The sequence below is a fragment of the Agelaius phoeniceus genome, chromosome 22 (genome assembly GCF_051311805.1).
Source record: "Agelaius phoeniceus isolate bAgePho1 chromosome 22, bAgePho1.hap1, whole genome shotgun sequence".
NCBI lineage: Eukaryota > Metazoa > Chordata > Aves > Passeriformes > Icteridae > Agelaius > Agelaius phoeniceus.
The window spans coordinates 4,667,314-4,686,910 of record NC_135286.1 but is presented as its reverse complement, the minus strand read 5'-3'; the positions used below and the strand labels follow the sequence as shown (position 1 = coordinate 4,686,910).

Below are 19,597 nucleotides of genomic sequence, written 5' to 3'. Positions count from 1 at the left end.
GCATGGCAGGGGACCCAAGCAGAGGCAGTCTTGACCTGTGATGGGACAGGACACAGCAGGCTTCTTGCCAGAGAAACCACAGCCTGCTCTGTCCACCTGTGCCTCAAATCCAGCCTGAGGAAAGTTGTGGTGACCAGGACATCCAGAAAGGCCATGCAGTGGTGACCACAAGCCTGGGCAGTGATGTGAGCCAGGCCTTGGGCAAAGCCTTCTTACCCCAAAGCAGATCTATGGGTCACTCACATGAGAAGGGTTGACTCCTTGGCTTGTCTTTAGGAAGGAGAGAACATGCAGGGGGGCCTGGACAGGACAGCCATGGGGCTGAGGGCACTGTGCAAGAGCAGAGCCCCATGACTTGGGCAGTGGATCCTCCCTTGGACACCAGAGCCAGCTCATTCATTGTCTGTGGACCACAGACTCCATACAGAAACCTGGAAAGGAAGAATAGAAGTGGGAAACACCAACAGAGCACAAGCCAGGCCTGTGCAGGGTGGTGGCTCAGCTGTGGCCAGCAGCAGGACAGGGTCAGTGCCTCAGTTTCCCTGGCTGCAGCAAGCCACAGACCTGTGCTGGGGAGGGATGAGAGCACGGGGAAGGGCTGAGCAGTGACACGTGCACCACCCCTGCTGAGGCACGAGCTGGTGACACTCAGGGCCCTGTGGCATGTCAGAGGCTGGGCTGGCAGACTGGTCTGGCAGGCTGCCTGTCCTGCCACGCTCAGAGCAGCACCTACAGCCCTCTGGGCCAGGCTCAGGCTGCATGCACATCCATGGCTGAGGGGTGCTTGGGCTCCAGCCCTCTCCAAAGCAGGACAGATTTTCTGTTGTCAGACCCTGAGGGCTTGAGGGGCACAAGTGGAATCTCTGGGCAGGGTTGGGACAGGCAGTGGGGTGGGCTGGAGCTCAGGTACCACATCAGCTGTGCTGGGTTTGGCTCTGCCACAGGACAAGAACCCCTCTGGGCCTTTGAGGCTGAATGCAGCCCACCCCAGCCATGGAACAGGCCTAAACCCAGAGCAGCCACCCTGGAATGAGTCAGGATGCAAAGCAGGAGCTCAGCAAGTGCCAGCCCCACTCTGCAGGGCATCAGTGAGGAGAGCCCAGACCCCACTGCCCCTTCTGCTTCCTGCCAGCATCCCAGCCCCAGCCCACAGGTACACCCAGGGAAGCACAAGGATTGCAGGAAATTTAGGACTCTTGAACAACTGACTGATATGATTAAATGGAAGTTGTTTATTGTTTACATTACACACATATTTATAGATTTTACAAACTACTAAGCACACACTTCTTGATTGGTGCCTTTGTCTTGTTCACTCATTTTCTGCCTGCACTTCTCAGAGTATATGATTATAGTTTGGGTGTTTCATAGTTTTCTGTTATTTAGTTCTTGTGGTCTTGATATTCAGTTTCTCAGCCTCTTCTTTCTTAATTTAGCACAATTTATGTTCTAATAGCTTTGACAAATTTTTGAGGCTTTGATAACAAGCTTAGAAGCAGGCTGGCTGGTGCACACTATGGCCTAACCCCTGCACATACAATGCAACAACAAGGTGGTGCTGAGTTGGCTCTGGTCACTCTCCATGAGACCAGGAACCAGAAGCAGTGAGCAGAGCAGGAAGCAGGCCCAGAGGAAAGCAAACACGAGAAAGCAGTTGAGGAAGCTCGTGTCTCATTCTTGTGCATCTCAGCCAAAGTCCAAAGCAGGAGGCTCTTGCAAAGGACACTGGAAAAATTCCAGTGATGTTATCTGCCCCCACAGAGCAAGATTAGCCCAGAGGGAAAAAAAAAAAAAAAAAAAAAGTTGTTTACAACCTGGGCAAGCCAGCTTGGAGGTTGGAGCACACGAGGCACTGGGATCAGCTGTGCTGCCACTCCTCAGGGAGCACCAACCCCTCCTGCCTGGCTCTGGCCTCAGCCACCTTTGCACCCTTCAGTGGCCCTGGCAGGTGAGATGCTGCTGAGGGACAAGTGGGCCCACAGCAGTGCACACAGGAAGCCTGTGCAAGGAGATTGCACACCTGCACGTTTGGCAGGCTCCCACAGAGCTGAGAGGAAGCACAGCCTTCCCAGCCCTGGCATCCCAGCAGGGCCATGGCTCCCCAGAGCTGTTGGCTGCAGACCAGTCCCTGCTCCCAGTGGGGCTCTGGGGGCTCAAGCCCCCCTTTGCCCCCTGCCATGGGCTGTTTGCACCCCTTGGCTCTGCCTAGCAGCTCCTGCTTTTCATGAAGTGTTTCCATCTAAATGCAAATGAGAATCACAGGAGATTCTGCTCTCCTGGAGGACCCTTCTACCAGGCAGAAATCAGGGAGAGGAGGTGCAGGGCTGCTGCTGGGTGTGGCTGCTGTGTGGCTGTGCAGCTGCTGGTGCCCAGAGAGGAGCCACATCTGAGCTCTTTGCTTTTCCTCCTTAATATCTGGGTGTTTTTAAAATCTTAATGAAAAGTCTTTCCTGCTGCACACCCATAGCTGCTCTCAGAGAAATGAGAAATGAGAAAAGCCACACTCATCCCATCTCTCTCATCTAAGAGGCATTTGCTCAAGGAAGCTCCAGGCTGGCACGAGCCTGTTCCTGCCCCACATGAACCGAGGGATGGCACGGCACCATGACTGTGCTGGGCAAAGTCCTTCCCTGTAATGCACCTCAGCTCCACAGACCATCACCAGGCAGGCAGTGTCTGGGGCACCTTCCCAGTGCTCTGCCCCACTCACAGCCCCCAGGGAGCTCAGGTCCACCACACCTCCATGCTGAGCCCTGATGGAACCACAGATTCCCCACATCCTGCCCAGTGAATGCTGGTTGTCACCTTAATGGGCCATGGCAGACCCATCTGGGGGCAAGAAATAGGTTTGGGGGTACCAGGGTGTCTCAAAGAATTTGCTGTTGGCCAGTTCTCTTTGTCAGAGACACCTTTAAGTGTAACTCAGTGTAAAGAAAATTCATATTTAATTAAACTTCTAAATCTTGGCTTGTTGACATATCTATTTAAAGCCAAACTGAAGAAATTCCATCAGAATTTGTCCCTGGTTCAGTATTTATAGCACCATAGTCTCTGGTGGACTTCTCACCTCCAGAGTTGAGGTTTGCAAACTGCCATGGTCCTTAAACAAATTAAAAATGAGTGCATTGCACCTCCTTCTCATCTCCTGGTTGTCAATAAACAAATCTGCTGGGAAAGCATTGGATGTGCAGCAGAGACTCCCTAGGATCCTTCCAGATCTGGTACAGAGACCTTCAGCAGCTGATGGTGAATATTTGATTAAAGTTACAATATTTGATTGTCCCAAGACAATCAAACTTTAGGTAGAAAATCTTTCAGCCCCTTGGCAGTGCAGGGAGAGGCAGCAGAGGTGTCCCCAGGCAGGACTTGAAGGAATCAGATGCACCAGAAAGGGAAGAGCAGACCCTGAGGGGTGGGCAGTGTGGGCCCTGGGACCCTCCACGTCCATCAGATCTGTTTGGCCTCCCTCTGCCTGGCAGTATCCTTTTGTGTAACCAGATTGGTCTCTGGAGGGAGAATTTAAAGGATTTTACTTGCATAGTAAAGGAGCATAAATCATATTCATTGTATCTGAAAAAAAATAATAATCCTACTAGTTATCTTAGAATAAGAAATCATTGTGATCTACAGAAAATGTGGGTCAAAGATCAGTATTGCTAAGGAGAACTTCTCAGATCATGCAGGATGCCTGAGTTTATTTTGGATTCTCATACCAAAAGAAAATGAGATAATACATGACATGGTCCAAAACCATTGCATTTCCTCTGTAGCTTTCTTCCCAGGAGCCTGAGCCACCAGCAAGGAGCTGGCTGTGGGCTGGTGAACCTGCAAGGTGAAAGTCTTTGTGCTTACAGGAGCACATGGCAGTGCTACCTCTCATCCCTGGGGAGCTTAGGGCAGGAGTTTACCACTGGAATTCCACTGGAGCTGCACAGCCAATGCAGGAGATCAGGCATCAAAAAGGTGTGGAGGGAACAGCTCAGCCGCACAAAATCATGGTGGCACAGAGCTGGGAATCAGGGAGGGAGGGAAAAGATTTGCAAAGTGCTGGTGGTCAGATCCCTGAACTTCTGCCCAGCCACATGGATGCCTTGACCTGGGACAAAGACACCTGGGCAGTGCTGCCACATCCCCAGTCACACCAAGGCAAACTGGTGCCACTGGAACAACAATGTGAGCAATCCCCAGCCTGGGTAATGCACCCTGATAACACAGGGCTGATGGTACCAGTACAGCCAGTGCAGTAGAGACCTGGGTGTCTCAGTTTGGAGACAAATTCAGGAGAAAACTCTCTGAAATCAGTGTTTCCTCTAAAGAGAAGGGTTCCAGTAATCCCTTTTTTCAATGAGAAATGAATACCAGTGGGTGAAAGTGAAAAAAAACCCAACAAAACTGTTTATTAACAAAACCAAAAAGCAAACCGAAAAACAAAGGGGTGCCTGCAAGGCACAGAAAAGGATTGAATAAATGCTAAATATCAAAATTGCAAAACCTTAACCCCCACCCCTCCCTAGGCTGTGTAGATGGCAGCTGCCCCCCTTTGTCTCAGGGAAAGGGGAGAACAGGAGCTCACAGAGCCCTTGGGCAGAATAGATGGGAACCTTGCTGGCGTGGGTCTCCTCACAGCAGGCAAAGCTGGTGGGTTCCAGTGTCCTTTCTCGTGTTGGTTCAGCTTCTCCAAGGTCACAGGTTCAGGGTGGCCCCTGCCAGCTCCCCAGATAGACAAAAAAAAAGTAAAATAATCAAAGCCAAAATAGTTCAAGGAAAAAAAAAAACCAAAAAGCTGCCAAGAGGATTCCCAGTACAGCCTCCAGGCTAGGGGAAGGGAAAAAACAAACTTCTTGCTTCAAGCTAGCAAAAAATCTAATCCAACAAAAGGAACAAAGGAGTGTTCTGGTCCACACCACAGCCTGAGCACACTGGAGAGAGAGAGGGGGGATTTGAACCCAACCATGCAGGAGCCCAAGGCTCCTCACACCACCCCTGGTCCATCATAAAGCTACAGCAGCCATTTCTGGGCATAAAGCAAATGGTTAGGGAATAAAGTATCACCATAAAATCACCCCAAGACATTGGGAAGTCCCATGTCAGGAAGGTGTGAATGACACACTGGTGGAGGTGGCTGATGTGGTGACTTCAATCAGGGCTCACTGACCAAGAGCCCAAGGCTGGATCTGGCAGTTTATCTGCCTTCCCAGAAAGGGCAGTCTGTCCTTGGGCTGCTGACAGATGGCAGGGCAGAGACACAAGCCTGGGGTTAGATGGGTCACACACAGTGTTTGTAAATATGGCTGCAGAGGTTTGGGTCCTTAATCCTCAAGACCTGAGCACAACAAGGGCCCACTGGTTGTTCTGGGCCAAAAAGAGCAGAGAGGGTGCTAGCAGAACAGGTCAGCCCTTTTCCAGCTCTGCTCCCAGTGAGAATTGCAGCACACTGTCTAAGCTGGTCCCTGTAAAATAAAATATTACTGGTTCAAGAACAGGGAGCCCTCAGGACACAGAGCACAGGGAATTGGCACACACATGGCAAACATGGAAGCTGTGGCTCTCTGGACACCTCTGCCCATTGCCTCCCATCATCCCTTCCCTTCCTGCAGGCACTGGCTCTTCTCAAGCACCCCAGGTCACGCTGGGGAAACATTTAGGGATAATGGCACAAAGCTGGGACACAGCTCCATTTCTGGTCAAATTCTTCTCAGACTGGATGAGCAGCTGATTGGTTTTACCCTTGCAGGAGAAGGGGCATGAGTGAGGAGAGAGATAGAGGGGACCTTCCCATTTGTGTTAAGCAAGAATGTTCTGTCATCTGCTGATTTGTTTCCAAAATGAAGAGCAATTCATTTGGGGTCTTCAGTAATGCAAATGCTGTGGAGAGCCCTTTCCCACCTCTTACTCCTGTCCAAGAATTCCTGCCCCTGCCCAGGTCTTGCAGGACACACCACACCTCTCCTCCAAGTGAGAGATGTTTTCATGGCTGGATGCCTCTGAAAAGAGCAGGGCAGACACTCCCCTAGCATTTATTTCTCACCTGGGTGTGCATCTGCATGTGAACTTGTAGGCAGGCAGGTCTATGTATGTGAGCGTGTGTTTATTAGTACTAAAAATGCATTTGTCAAAATCTCTAGAGTTAAAAAACAATCATTACGTAATTATAATGAACAATTAACCAACTGATTCATCAGCTAGAGGCTTACCAACAACACCTGAAACCTATCCCAGCCACCCAACAAGGCAGAAGGTGGCACAAACAAAGGCAGCTCCCAGAATGTCCTGAAGATTTATGGCCCTGTGCTCTGTCCAGATAAGAGAAGACACTTTCCATTCCTGGCTTCTGGCATCTTGAAGAATTTGCCATTGGCCAGTTCTCTTTGTCAGAGACACCTTTAAGTGTAACTCAGTGTAAAGTAAATTAATATTTAATTAAACTTCTTTAATTAAACTCCCAGGTGTTCCCTGCTCTGAGCTGCTGGCTTAAAGAATTTTGATACAGAAATATTCATTAAAAGTAACCCTTTGGGTCAGTACCATGGCTCAGAACCCCCCTAAGGTGCCCATGCTGCCTGACTTAGACCTTTCCTCTGCTGATGAGGGTCTGTGAGTACCCTGAACGTGCTGAACACTTAAAACTCCACAAATAACCTGCTCCAAGCCAGCAGGAGAGTTCTGTCTGTCACCACCAGTGCCATGGTCTGTAATGTTGTGGTTAAGAGCTGTCTGGGAGAGGACAAAGAATGAAGTTGGGGAGGCAAGTTGAACTGTGTCATTCCATGCCTTACAAGCAGGTAACTATGCAACACTAATATAAGTTCCTTTTATAAGGAAGTCTCGAGGTTCCTTTAGCGCACAAAGCCGACAAGGAAGATCACTGCTGTTCTTCCATACATTACTGGAATGCACCACGTCCCGAAGAGAGCACCAGAGCTGCTGTAGTCTACACTCATGGTGGTATAATGTGGCTAGCAAAGCTCAGTGGGTGGGTACAATAGACAGAGCTCATCTCAGAGGTGACAAAGCCACTGCTGCAGGCAGTTACACCAGCAAACCCCCGTGGGTACAGCACCCTCAGTACCGTCTGTGTTTGGAAGCTTGGTGCATCCTTGCTAGGAAGATGCTTCCGACCGAGTAACCAACCACGCAGCTGATGCCACCAGCTGTTCTCGGGCATGAGAACACCTGACAAAGGTGCATCCTTCAGAGCGAACAGGGAGCCCAGCACAAGCCCCGCAGCGGGACCTGATGCCCAGCGTATCAGCGGGTACAAAGACTTGGGCAGGGGCACTGAGAGGAGGAAGGCAGCGGAGCGGTGACTACAGAGAGCTGCTTGCAGTGCCAGAAGGATGCAGTGGTGGGACTGTGGAGCCGAGCAAAGCCGGGACCGACCCGCCGCGCCTCCTTCCCGCCCGCGGGGCCGGGCCGCCCGCCCGCGCTCCAATGGGCGCCGGGGCCGCCCCCGCCCGCCGGGCTATAAGAGCGGGAGCGGAGCTGCGAGTCCCGGCCAGCCCAGCCCAGCCCAGCCCCGCGGAGCTCAGCCCAGCTCGGCAGAGCCAGCGCTGCCGGAGCCCGGAGCGGCGCGCACCGCGCAGGCACAGCCCCGCTCCCGGCGGGGGCTCCGCGCAGCTTCCCCCGCCAGCGGAGCCAGCGTGAGCGGTGCCTTCCCCCGGGAGGAGGTGGGAGCTCGCCGGGATCTTCTGTCGGAGCCGGCTCGGCGGGAGCGGGACGCGGAGCCGTCCCCGGGAGCCGTGGCCGAGCCGCTGTCATCTCTCGGGGACCTGGAGGCATGGCCGAGCATATGATGATGCCGATGAGCCACGGTGGCGCCGCGCTGCAGGGCTACCGCATGGGGGTGAGCGGGCTGCAGGGACCCCCGCAGCACGGGCAGCATGTGCTGAGGACGCTGCCCGGCGCCGCTCAGATGATGCCCTACGGAGGGGCTGGCATGGACGGTGCCATGAGGCCGAGGGCCAGCCTCAGCGGACAGATGGGCCACCACCAGATGCAGAACGCGATGATGTTCAATGGGCCGGGGCAGCAGCAGCAGTACATGGGGCCGGTGGGCACCCAGCAGCTCATGGCCAGCATGCACCTACAAAAACTCAACACGCAGTACCAGGGCCACCCGCTGGGCATGAGCAACGGGCCCATGGGAGCGGGTGCCCAGCAGTACAGAGTGGGGCCGGGCCAGCACCCGGGCATGCAGCACATGCCCTCACCGGCGCTGACATTGAATGTTATGGACACTGATCTTATAGATGAGGAGGTCTTGACATCCCTTGTCCTGGAACTGGGGTTGGACCGGATTCAGGAGCTGCCAGAGTTATTCTTGGGACAGAACGAGTTCGACTTCATTTCAGACTTTGTTAGCAAACAGCAACCCAGTGCCATCAGTTGCTGAGGGGCTTTGAGCTCCTCCTTGTGTCTTGGTGGTTTTGAGTTTGTTTCTAACTTTTCCCCACCTGCCATCCTCCTCCCTTCCCCTGCCTTGCCCTGTCCTGGATTCCTGCCCTCCCCAAAGGGACAATCATCGGACACTGGCTTGCAATGGATTGCTTTTCTCTTCTGTGTGTTTTTTCTGTGTGGGAGTTTCTGGAGAGGGGGTTGGTGCACCCCAAACAAAGAGCAGATCAAGAGCTCCTGCCGTAGAACTGCCTCTAAATGGCATTAACAGGATTTCTGGCTTAAGTAGAAATAATGGACTTATGACTTTCCTCAACTAGGCTCGGAGCACAAGAAGCCATAGGCAGCTGGAAGCCCTGCTGGTAGCTGGATTTGCTCGTGGAATCTGTGGTGCCAGTGGAGTTGAAGGATCCTGAGAGAGAATTGTCTCCCTGGTGCATGGTTTGAACCAGTTTTCCCTTGCAACCATGGGTGGGGTTAGTTATTTGTTGGGATGTTTTACTGTGACAGTAAATAGGTCTTCAGTCGTGTCTGTTCAGCTCGGGAAGGGGCACTTCCCCATAGCAGGCTTTTTTTCTAACTCGCAAAAATAAAGTATGCCTTGGGGAAGGGTGTGCGTTTGTGCCTAAATGTTCATCTCCGTGGAACTTCAGATCTCGGACCTGTACTGCTAATCAGCTGTAAAATTTACCAAGTGTTTGAGGTTGATTCAGGCATGAGGCTTAAAGCTGCAGTCTGGCTCCACTTTTTTCCACCTCTGAAACCAAATAAAGACCATGTAACTGTATATTTCAGTTCTAATCTTATTTATTTTCCTGTGATTATTTATTTGCAAGGGCTCCTTTTGTTATTTGGCTTTGGGACTGCTGGGAAAGATGCCTGGAGAGTACTGCAGCTTTAAGATGCTGGCTTTGGGAAAAGCAAGCCTGGGATAGTTTTCAAGCTGCTCTGCAGAATAGCCGCTTCAACTCGAGATCGTTATGCTGAACGCGCAGGACTCTAAATCCAACACCTTTCTGAATGTGATAAAGATGACTCGATTTCCAATTCCCTTGCTCAGAGAAGGTGAGATGCAGAGGCCGGCGGGGTTCGGTTTCCTCCGCTGGCTCCTGTTTCCAGGCGCTCCGGTGACTCCTGGTTGCTGCTGCCCCCTGGTGCTGCCGGCCCTTGGCGGCTGCCACCCGGCGAGTCGGGATGTACAGATGGATTTGCGAATAAAAGCTGAAATATCTCCCGTGTGCGTTTGTTCAGTGCCCGTGCAGTGCGGAGCACTGGGAGAAGCGATGCCTTCGCTCCTGCTGGTGGGGCTGTAGGTCCTGGCACTTGTGTGCCCCACCTGATACTCGAGTTGGAAGGATTGGGTTTCTAGTTTAATGCTTGGAACTAAGTCCTTGAAGTGTGGCTGGAAGGGTGAGATGCTCATTTTCTGTACTGAGGAGGAATTATAGATGTGGATGGTGTTGCTCTGTTGCAGAATGGCTGCTTTTGCTGGCTGAGCCAGGTGATAGCATCACAGAATGGTTGGAGAGGACTTAAAGATATAGATTTAAAGGACTTTTAAGGACTTAAAGATTTAGAGTTGCTTGGACAAGTGGGTGGTGACTCCTTCCAGACTGAGTGCACCCCTGACAGCCGGGCTGCAGCTCTCTGCTGCAGTTTTCTATACAACAAAGGCTCTAAAAATCAAGACAGCCATTGCTCTCCTACTCTTACAGGGCTTGGCTTTTCCTTTTTAAAGAGTTTCCAGCCAGTTCCTTTGCAGAGTTGAGGGAGATACCCAAGTGTTCCTTTCCTGCCCTGTAGTAATGGGGCTGTGGATGCTATTATTGCAATGGCTGAACCATTTTGAACTGTCTGTCAGTGTCCTCTGGTCTTGTTCCTTGCACAACTCAAGACCAGTTGGTAAAGTCCTGTCCTTTTGGTGGTTATGCCTGTACAGGCTGGAGACCTGGTCAAAAAATAACTGCTGGGGCTTTTGTTGAAGGTAGGAGAGCCCTGCCTAGGCTGTCAGCTCTTGGGCTGTTGGAGATCTGGAAGAACTTTGTTGTCTCTGTGTAGCTGCAGGTTGTAGGTAAGCAGAGAAGAGTTAGCAGTGAACCTCAGAATAAAAGTAATTCAACCACAAGATAAGCATTTTCTAGGCTGTCAGTTCTTGTTGGGGGGTGCAGGCTCTGTGGTACACAGCACTGTGACCTCCAGTGTCCCAGTTACAAGTGGGGAGCTGTGTCCACCCCACAGATGAGGACTGTCAACTCAGCAATTTCTGCAGAGCCTCACCAGGACCAGGTTTCTGTGTGCTGAGCACTTTGCACTTGATGGCCAGAGGAACCTGTCTGTACCTCCTCTCTGAGGGCTGTGCACTGCCCTGGGAAAGGTGCTGGTGATTTAAGTCAGAGTACAGGAACTGATAATACCAGGCATGTGGAGTGACTGGGGGTTCACAGTCAGGATTTTCTTGGGAGTCTGTCCCAGCAGGCTCAGTTGAGATTATTTCAATGCTTCTTGAGTATGTCACCCCCATTCCCCAAAAGACCCTGTTAAGTGTGTCAGTCTGTGATTTTCTAGAAAACCCAGGTCAAAACCACTTATTTCTGCTATTTCTGCTGTGGGCTTGATTTTTTTTTTTTTTTTTTTTCTGTCTGGGCTGGACTGGCCAAGTGCTGTGATCATTTTCTTTGCAAATCTTTCTTAATTCAGGTGCAGTTTGCCCCTTGCAGGTTCATGCTGCAAGCTCTGAATGCCTTGCTCAGGCACACAGGACCTGTACAGCAGCAGAAGCTGCAGCTTGGACAGCTCAGGTCGCCCTCTGCACTCAGCTGTGCACCCTGGCAGGGTGGCTGTGAACACAGGTGGCACAATGGGACAATCCAGCAACCCACAGGTCTGCAGGTGAGGTCCTCAAAGGTCACCAAAAATACAACAGGGCCGAGTTCTGTTTTTCCCATGCAGCTGACACTGAGCTCTCCATCCCACAGCGGGCAGGGGGGCAGCAGGGTGACCCCCAAAGCTCTGGTAGGGACTGGGAGGCTCTGCAGAGCACTGCACACTGCTGCTGAATGACAGTGCCTGTCACCTGGGGAGCTTGGAGGGCACCTAAGTGAACTCCTCACAGAGAGAGCTTATTTACAAGCACCTCTCCTCTGAGATTTACTTTCTGTATTGTGGAAGAAGGGAGGTTCTCAAACCTCACCCTGTCCCCTCACCTAGGCTGGATCCTCTGTAACTCTCCAAATAGGATTTGTAGCTATTTGTGCAATGTCCAGGGCTTGAGGCAGCCTCTGGGAGCCTGAGTGTGAAAGCACAGAAAGACAAGGCCTTTTTCCACATGCCTGTCTCTGCCCACGTGCTCTTGGGGTGATGAAGTTTGTTGATAGCTCAGGGTGATGTAGAGTTGCAAAGGTGAAAGTCTGGTGCAGGATCTGCTAACAGTGAGTGGCCAGGCAATAACATGAGCAATGCCTGGTAAATACAAAATGATGGCTGGAGGGTTAATCCTCCTTGACTTCATGCAGTGCTGGGCTCTAAATTAGCCACACTCAGCAAAGATCTTACTGTGACAATTAATGGTTCTATGAAAAATCTCAGCTTGCTGTTCAGGAGGAGCCAGACAAGCAAAAGAAAGGTTAGAAAATGAGAAGATGAATGAAAAGTAAAATCAAACAGTGAATGCCCTACAGAACCAACAGCCAATTCAGACCCATGAGGGTGAATTGTGAAAAATTCTGGTCTGTTTATAGAAAAATGATAATGTAAAACTAGAAAAATGGTTTTTCTAGTTTTAGAAAAAAGAAACAATTGAGGTGTAGAGGAATGTTTCTCAAAAGAAGCCACAGAATAGCTTGGGACTCCTCAGTCAGGAAGAAGCTGGGCAACAGAATTTTGTAATATAAGTGAAAGGAGAAGGTGACAGGGAATTCTTTTTCCCTTGTGTGGTGGGAGATATCTGCTGATCTCTGCAAGTTTAGCAGAGGGTCAAACCTGAGTGAACAGAGATGTTTCTGCAGGCAATGTGTCGCTCATTGAAGTTCTTTCTGACAGTATAGGAGGTACATGGACACTTGGGGATACCTGAACATTTTTGTATGGCCAAAACCACTGACCTGTGGCTCAAAAGATCTCCTGAATCAAAGGTTCCTGACTCAGAAACAGGGGGATGTTTGTTTTGTTTTGAGGGTTTTTTGAGGGTTTTTTTTTGTTTTGTTTGGTTTGGTTGGTTTGTTTGTATTTAATTCATAGATATATTTTCCTTCAGTGATGTCTTATGCCAATGAAATCCACAGGGGAGAAATCAAGGTCTTTGTAAGAAGCTTAAGCTAAGCTCCTCTTCATTTTAAACCTACCACCCCCTCACTTTGTTCTGTGTCCCCAAATTCCCAATCATTTCTTGTTCCTCTTCTCCACATTAGTAATGATTTTGGAGCTCCTGAGATGTTTCCTCTTGAGTGTCTCCCTGACCCAGACCCACTGTGTGTTGTAGACTGTGATCACCTTTTTCTGCCCTGTTTCTAGCTTTATGGCATGGGGGAGGGAACAGCACTGGTTTAAGCTCTAGATGGATGTGTCATGGATTTTGCCAATGCTATAATTAGGTCTGGTTGTTCTATATTTCAAACATCCATCACAAAACCACAGAAATATTTAGACTGGAAGGGACCTTTTGAGGTCATTCAGTCCAATCCCCTGCTCCAAGCAGGACTGCATTCAAAGGCAGGGCAGGCTGCCCAGGGCTTTGTCCAGGCAGATTTTGAAAACTTGAGGGGATGGGATTTTTTTGGAACCTTGTTTTAGTTTTAGGGCTCTGTTTCTTCATTCTTTTAAACCCTGTATTGCTAGGTTTGCATTTGCCTCAAAAGTTTGGAGTGAGGAGTTCCATCTGCTCCTCTTCCTCATGCTGCCATCTTGGGCCCTCAGTTTCTGCACCACTGTCTCTCCAGGCCTCTAGAGAAAAGCCTGTCTGAGTTTCCTCGAGCAGGGGGAAGCTTTGCTCTGTTTTTCTGCAGCACACTTCTGGGGATGGTTTGTTCCTACTCAAAACAGCCAAAGAATACAGTTTGCTCTTGTGACACCTTGACTTTGCCCATGAATCCTCTGGACTTCCACAGGGGTGAGGAAGAAAGGGGATTTTACAGTTTACCTCACCCTAAAACTCCAAAACACAGTTACTAAGAAATATTCAAATAGCTTTCACGTTCTTGGCTACAGAACTGTCTCAGATGTGGTTTTCTCCTCTAGAAAACTGGAGATGTTCCTCGTCAAATACTGTCAACTTATAAAAATAAAACTATGGCTGTGCCTGAGGTCATCCTGTGCAGTTCCCAAAACAAGTCACAGCCTCAAATACAAGCTGGCTGCTAAGGAAACCCATCCCACAAACACTGGCACCTGCAGCAGAGTCCAGGGAATGCTCCACACATCAGCTCCAGTCCTGTCTTACAGGTGAGTCCCTCCCTATGTCCCAGCACTGCTCCTGGGGTCTATGGCAAGAGGCAGAGGCAGGTGGCAGCTCCCAAGGAAAGTGTGACTCCACCACCTCCAACTCCATCCCACTCTGCATTTGGACAGCACTGAGCCCCTTGATCATTGCCTGTTAGCATGGGCTCCCTGACAATCACCTTGCCAAGGAAAAGGAGCAATTTGGATTCAAGAAGCCAATGGCAAAGATGAGACAAAGAGTCTCACAGCTGCCACAATGAGGCAGAATGCCTTCAGATGAGGGGACCAGGCAGGGCATTCCATGTACCAGGGGCTTTGCTGATCACAACAGAAACCAGAGGTAAGTGTGGCTGTGTCAATGCCAGAAACATCTGTGTTGTTCCCTCTTCCAGATCCTCAAGTCTCAAGCACATGCTGATGAGGATATCTCTAAGATCCTACGTGTGATTTGTTGCAGCTGGACTCTGCTGGAGTGCTTCTGCAACAATAACTGAGAATCCCACTGTGGAGTATTCCCACTTTGCTGAGCCCAAGTCCCTAGTGCAGCAGGGATTCCCAGGAACCTCCACATGTCTCTGCATGAATAGGGATTAGGGAAAGCAGCTCTTTGCCAAATCCAAGTGATATTCCAGAGAAGAAGCACTAAGCCTGTAGTAAAAGCTGTGCAAGTGGCTGCTTTCGCAAGCATCTGATCCCAGCCCAATTCCCAGATCAGCCTTTGCCCTGAAGAAGAGGGAAAACAGGGATCTGCACCTCAAACCTTTGATAACATGCTGCTGTTTAAAAGGCCAGTGGTTACACTGTGGTCCACCTCAGCAGTATTTAATGCTGAGGGGCTCTTCTGGGGCATGTCATTGTTCAGCACGTTACAACACTCCCCATTTTCAGATGCTGGTTACAGTCTGCCGTTAGGTTGCTTCATAATTGCTACACCGAGGTATGGATCAAGTCCTGCTTTTCCTGTTTCAACTGCAAATACAAAATTCAGTTGATTGCAAGGCACTGTAGTGAGTTGAGGAAAGTTTTGACAAGTCAGCCAAGTCCTGTGTCTGTTGTATATGTGCAGCTCAGAGGCAGTGGGACCTTTCCATGTGCAGGGGCCGTGCTGCATCCTGCAGCCTCCGGATGGATTATTATTTCCTTTCCAGATTTGCCAAAAATATCCCTGAGTTCACATTTCCAGGGAATTTTGCAAGTTCAGCCTGCTACAAACATTCATGACCTGCTCATGACCACTGAAATACCAGGGGGGTGAAGAGACCTCAATGCACCAGTTTTCTGATCTCCCACGCTGCTGGCTCTGATCCATGGTCCATCCTCACTGCATCGGCTGCAAAAAGCAGATTTCCCCATGGAAATCTGGCTCTCCCTGCATGGCTGAAGAATTGTGTCTGCCCCATCCCTCTGCACACCTCTGCCTTTCTTCAACAGCACAAAACAAACTCCAGAAGGGGAACAGAGGGTTTTATTTAATTCTTTAATTCTCAGCAAAGCCCGTGCCAGAGCCACAACCAAAAGCCATCACATCCCTACAGGTGGGAGAATACAGGTAACACTGCAGTACTGTGAGCAGTGCCAAGAGCAAACCTGGTTTGTCAAGAGGGCACAGCTAGGTGAGGAAAGGAACAGTAATTTTAATAGCTAAACAGAGCTGTAGCTTCTGGGAGGGTTCAAAAGAAGATCCCAGTGTCCCTGAAGGAAGAGGAGGACAGCACTGCCCACAGAGCCACTGGATTGCTGGGGGGAAAAATAAGGAAGGAGGGAGAGTGTTGCCCAGCATCCCAACACAAACTGGGTAAAATCTAAAAGGCGTCTCATGGAGATGAGATTTGAAGGTGCCTATTTCTCTCCTTTCACAGGTGTTGGGAGGAATGGGTTAAAAAAAAGAAGACTGGTGAGGAGGATTGTAAATGCTCAATTGACCTTGCAGCTGGGAATAACCCTTGATAAAGCAGTGTAGGCAGCAGACCTGTGTTCCTCCAGCATGGACCAAGCTTGTGCACCTCTGCCTGGGTGTTGCTTTGGGGATCCCTGGGACAGCTCAGTAATGGGAATAAATTTGCTCTTTGTGCTTGAGCCACGGGTCTGTGGCAGTCCTGACTGCCTGCCTGTGCTGACTCACACAACAGAGAAGCAAAGCTAGCCAAGGCTCCAAGGCTGTGTTTTAAGAGCTCTTGGAACAGCTAAATCCCATCTCTGGTGTGTGTGGATGCAGTGAACATTGCGCTGTTCAGCATCTTGGAAAGATAGAGCTACAAGTGCTCCTGATTTCTGCCCTTGCACCACAGGGACCTGCCCAGCTGTGTCACACATTAAAGGCACGACTGCCACAAATGGCCAATTTCTCCTGCAAAGCCTTTGTAAGAATTCAGGGCTGTGAACAGCACCAACTGCACAGCCAAGGGATTTAGGGCTGAATTAGGTACTCACTGGAGTTTGACATTTCCAAAGAGTTACTACAAGCTGTTGGTACTGCAGCGTGCCTCCAGCAGATGGGCAGCAAGACCTGCTCTATTCACTCCTGTCTGAAGGATCTCTGAGTGAGCTCAAGGCAACAAAAGAAAAGCTGCAAGAGTCCCTGCCCCCCTGCAAGGGAAGGCTCTGCACCACAGGCTGTTTATAAATAGCCAGTTTCAGGAAAAGGCCCTTTCCGTTCTGGTGTCAGTACGCTATAAAGAATAAACAGCTCTCAGGGCTGAAAAAAGCCCTCCTTATCTTCCCATGCAAAACCTGCCTCCATGTGCTCAGCAAGCTCCAGCATTTTAGGGCACAGCTGGGGTCCCCTCAGCCATGGGGAGGCAGGCAGGAGACCCTGAGTCACATCCTCCACAGAAATGTTTGTGGCAGTTTTGATGTGCTCACCAGGCAGAAGGCAGGCTCGTTAACACAGGATGTGCAATCAGGGCCCTGTTTCTGGACTGCTGACCTGGGCTATGCTCAAGAGGGGTTGAGCATACTGGAATAGTGCCCAGGGTGTGAGGGCACAGCCTCTCATTAAAGATCATTACCACACTTCCACAAATCACCTGGGCTGGACTACGGGTTAAATACATGGTAGCCCAGAGGAAAAACAGGTGAATGCTCTGGCAGTGTGAGACTGGCAACAAGAGAGCAAGGAGCCATGGGAGGGAGCCCGGGCAGCTCAGCCCAGCAGAGCCCCATGGAACTTCCTTATAGACTTTTCTGACTCAAAGTAGCTCTCAGACCTCTCCAGGAGGACACACTTTCTGGAATCTTGGCACTTTCTGGAAAGCATGCCCTGACTTTTCCTTTTGTCTTCATCCCTGGGAACCCAGGACAACTCTGATGCCCAGTGCAAAGGGGTTGGAAGGGACATGAGAAGATTGCCTTTGGTAGGGGTGGAGGGAAAGAAAAGTCCTGTATATAGCTGGGTCCATTGCCACAGCAGCATCTTGAAGCAGCTCTTTGGAGTAGCCAGTGTAAAGCAGAGAAGAGTACGGACAGAGTGTGATCAGCCTGTCCTCCCCACGCCAGCTTGGCTGTCCCCACATGAGGAGGGACACTCAGGTGCTGCAGAGTGATGGCCTGGGGGCCATCGGCGGTGACCTCGCCCTGGTACGGGCACCGCTACTCAGCCGTGGTGCTGATAGAGCCAGCGTGGGCAGGAGGGGTCCCCGGCACCCAGGGCCACCAAGGGCCACCAAGGGCCACCAAGGGCCACCAAGGGCCACCCGGGAACTCCCGCGGGGCGCTGCTGCCCCCTCGCGGCACTGGGCGAGAACCACGGCCCTGCCCGGCCCCAGGCTGCGGGAGCGGAGTGCGGGGAACGGGGAGAGGAGTGCGGGGAACGGGGAAAGGAGTGCGGGGAACGGGGAGAGGAGTGCGGGGAACGGGGAGCGGGAAACGGGGAGAGGAGTGCGGGGAACGGGGAAAGGAGTGCGGGGAACGGGGAGAGGAGTGCGGAAAACGTGGAGAGGAGTGCGGGGTGCCAGGTTCTAGGTAGTGACCGCTGGGTGTGGAGTGTCAGGTGCACGATGCGGGGTGCTGGGTACTGAGCGCTGGGTGTGGGGTGCTGAGTGCGGGGTGTCAAGTGTGGGATGCAGGTTGTGGGGAGCAGGGTTTGGGGTGCCAGGTGCTGGGTGTGGGGTGCTGGATGCAGGGTGTCAAGTGCGGGATGTGGATTGTGGGGTTTGGGGTGTCAGGTGCTGGGTGCTGAGTGAGTTGTGTCAAGTGTTGGATGTGGGTTGTGGGGAGGGGGGTTTGGGGTGCCGGGTGCTGAGTGCTGGGTGGTGAGTGCTGGATGGGGAATTTGGGGGTGGGGTGCCAAGACCTGGGTGATGAGTGCTGAGGGTCCTGGGGTTCACCACACTGGGGTCCCTTCTCAGAAGCAGGTGCTGGCCCATCCTTCCCACGGCCACGCTGTTTGCTCCAGAGATGCAGGGATGTGTGGGCTGTGTGTAACAGTGGTGATATCTCCATACTAGACACCCTCACAACACAGAGCAAGGAGCCAGAGCCCTGGGAATCCTCCTTGCTGAAGCAGAACACAGTGTAAGCATAGCAGCACCATGGGGATTCCCTCAACAGCTTCTGCTGTCACTTTAACTCCTCCTGCAAAACTCCCTTCCTGCCCCATGAGCTCCCCTGTCCCGTCTTCCCACTTCCATTTCTGTCACAGGTTGGTATGAGTGTAACTCCCAGAGTGGCATTGGGGTGGGCAGACAGGAAAGTTTCCTTTCCAGGGCCTCACCACCCGCACAGGGAAGAATTTCTTCCTAATATCGCATCTATCCCTGCCCTCTGATGTGGGAAGCCATTCTCCTTTGTCCTGTCCCTCCATCCCCTGGCCAAAATCCCTCTCCAGCTTTCCTGGAGCCCCTTCAGGCCCTGGAATGCCACAATAAGATCACCCTGGAGCCTTTTCTTACTCTATTACACAAATTTCATCCACGGCCCTGCTCCATATTTACCATCATTTTGACCTGGTGTGGATGCTTCTGAAATCAGATTTTTTTTTGTGCCAAGCATTTATTAAAGATATATTTATACTCCATGCATACATACACTGACTTCTTAAGATCTTACAGGGCAGGAGGCTCAGGGGGATCACATCACTCTCTACAAATCCCCAAAACCAGATTGTAGTGAGGTGGGTACTGGTCTCTTCTCTTGTGCCTGCAGGGAGAGGACAGGAGGAAATGGCCTTGAGCAGAGACAGCAGAGATTCACATGAGATATTAGAAAAACCCTTCTGTCAGGCACTGGGCTGCTCGGGGAGATGGTGGAGTCACCGCTCCTGGAGGTGTTCAAGAGGCAGGATGTGGTGCTGAGTGATGTTTTAGTGGTTGAGGGGTTGCATTGGATGGTGGGGCTGGATGAGCTCTGTGAAAAACGCCAAGCACTTGTTTTTAAAATTTTAAAAGTTTAATAGTAATAAAATGGTTATAAAAATAGTAATACAGTTAGAGTAATAATAATTTGGACAATTTGAATTAGGACAATATGAGACAATAGAGACAAAGAGTTACTGATGTCTGAGTACCTTTTTCTGGGCAGCACCGAGCCCGAAAAAGGACACCCATTAACAGAGGATTAACCCTTAAAAACAATAGCGCATTGCATATTCATACACTTCATATATGATGCATAAATTCCATTCAAACACAGGATTCTGTCTGGTCATCATCAACTTCTTCCTTCTAATCCTTCGAGGCGGGAAGTTCGTTTCTTCTGATAAGAGGGGCAATAAATTCTTTTTCTCTGAAAGATTTCGGTGTCCTGTGGCTGCTATCTGGTGCGAGTGCCTCAT

General features: G+C 50.8%; 1 protein-coding gene across 1 annotated transcript; it reads left to right on the top strand.

Annotated features, from left to right (window-relative positions):
• Positions 1 to 7,478: 7,478 nt before the first annotated feature.
• Positions 7,479 to 9,181, top strand: CITED4 (Cbp/p300 interacting transactivator with Glu/Asp rich carboxy-terminal domain 4). Its single transcript, XM_054648198.2, has one exon. The coding sequence runs from the start codon at positions 7,778 to 7,780 to the stop codon at positions 8,390 to 8,392; it is 615 nt and encodes a 204-aa protein (XP_054504173.1). The 5' UTR covers positions 7,479 to 7,777; the 3' UTR covers positions 8,393 to 9,181.
• Positions 9,182 to 19,597: the final 10,416 nt, after the last annotated feature.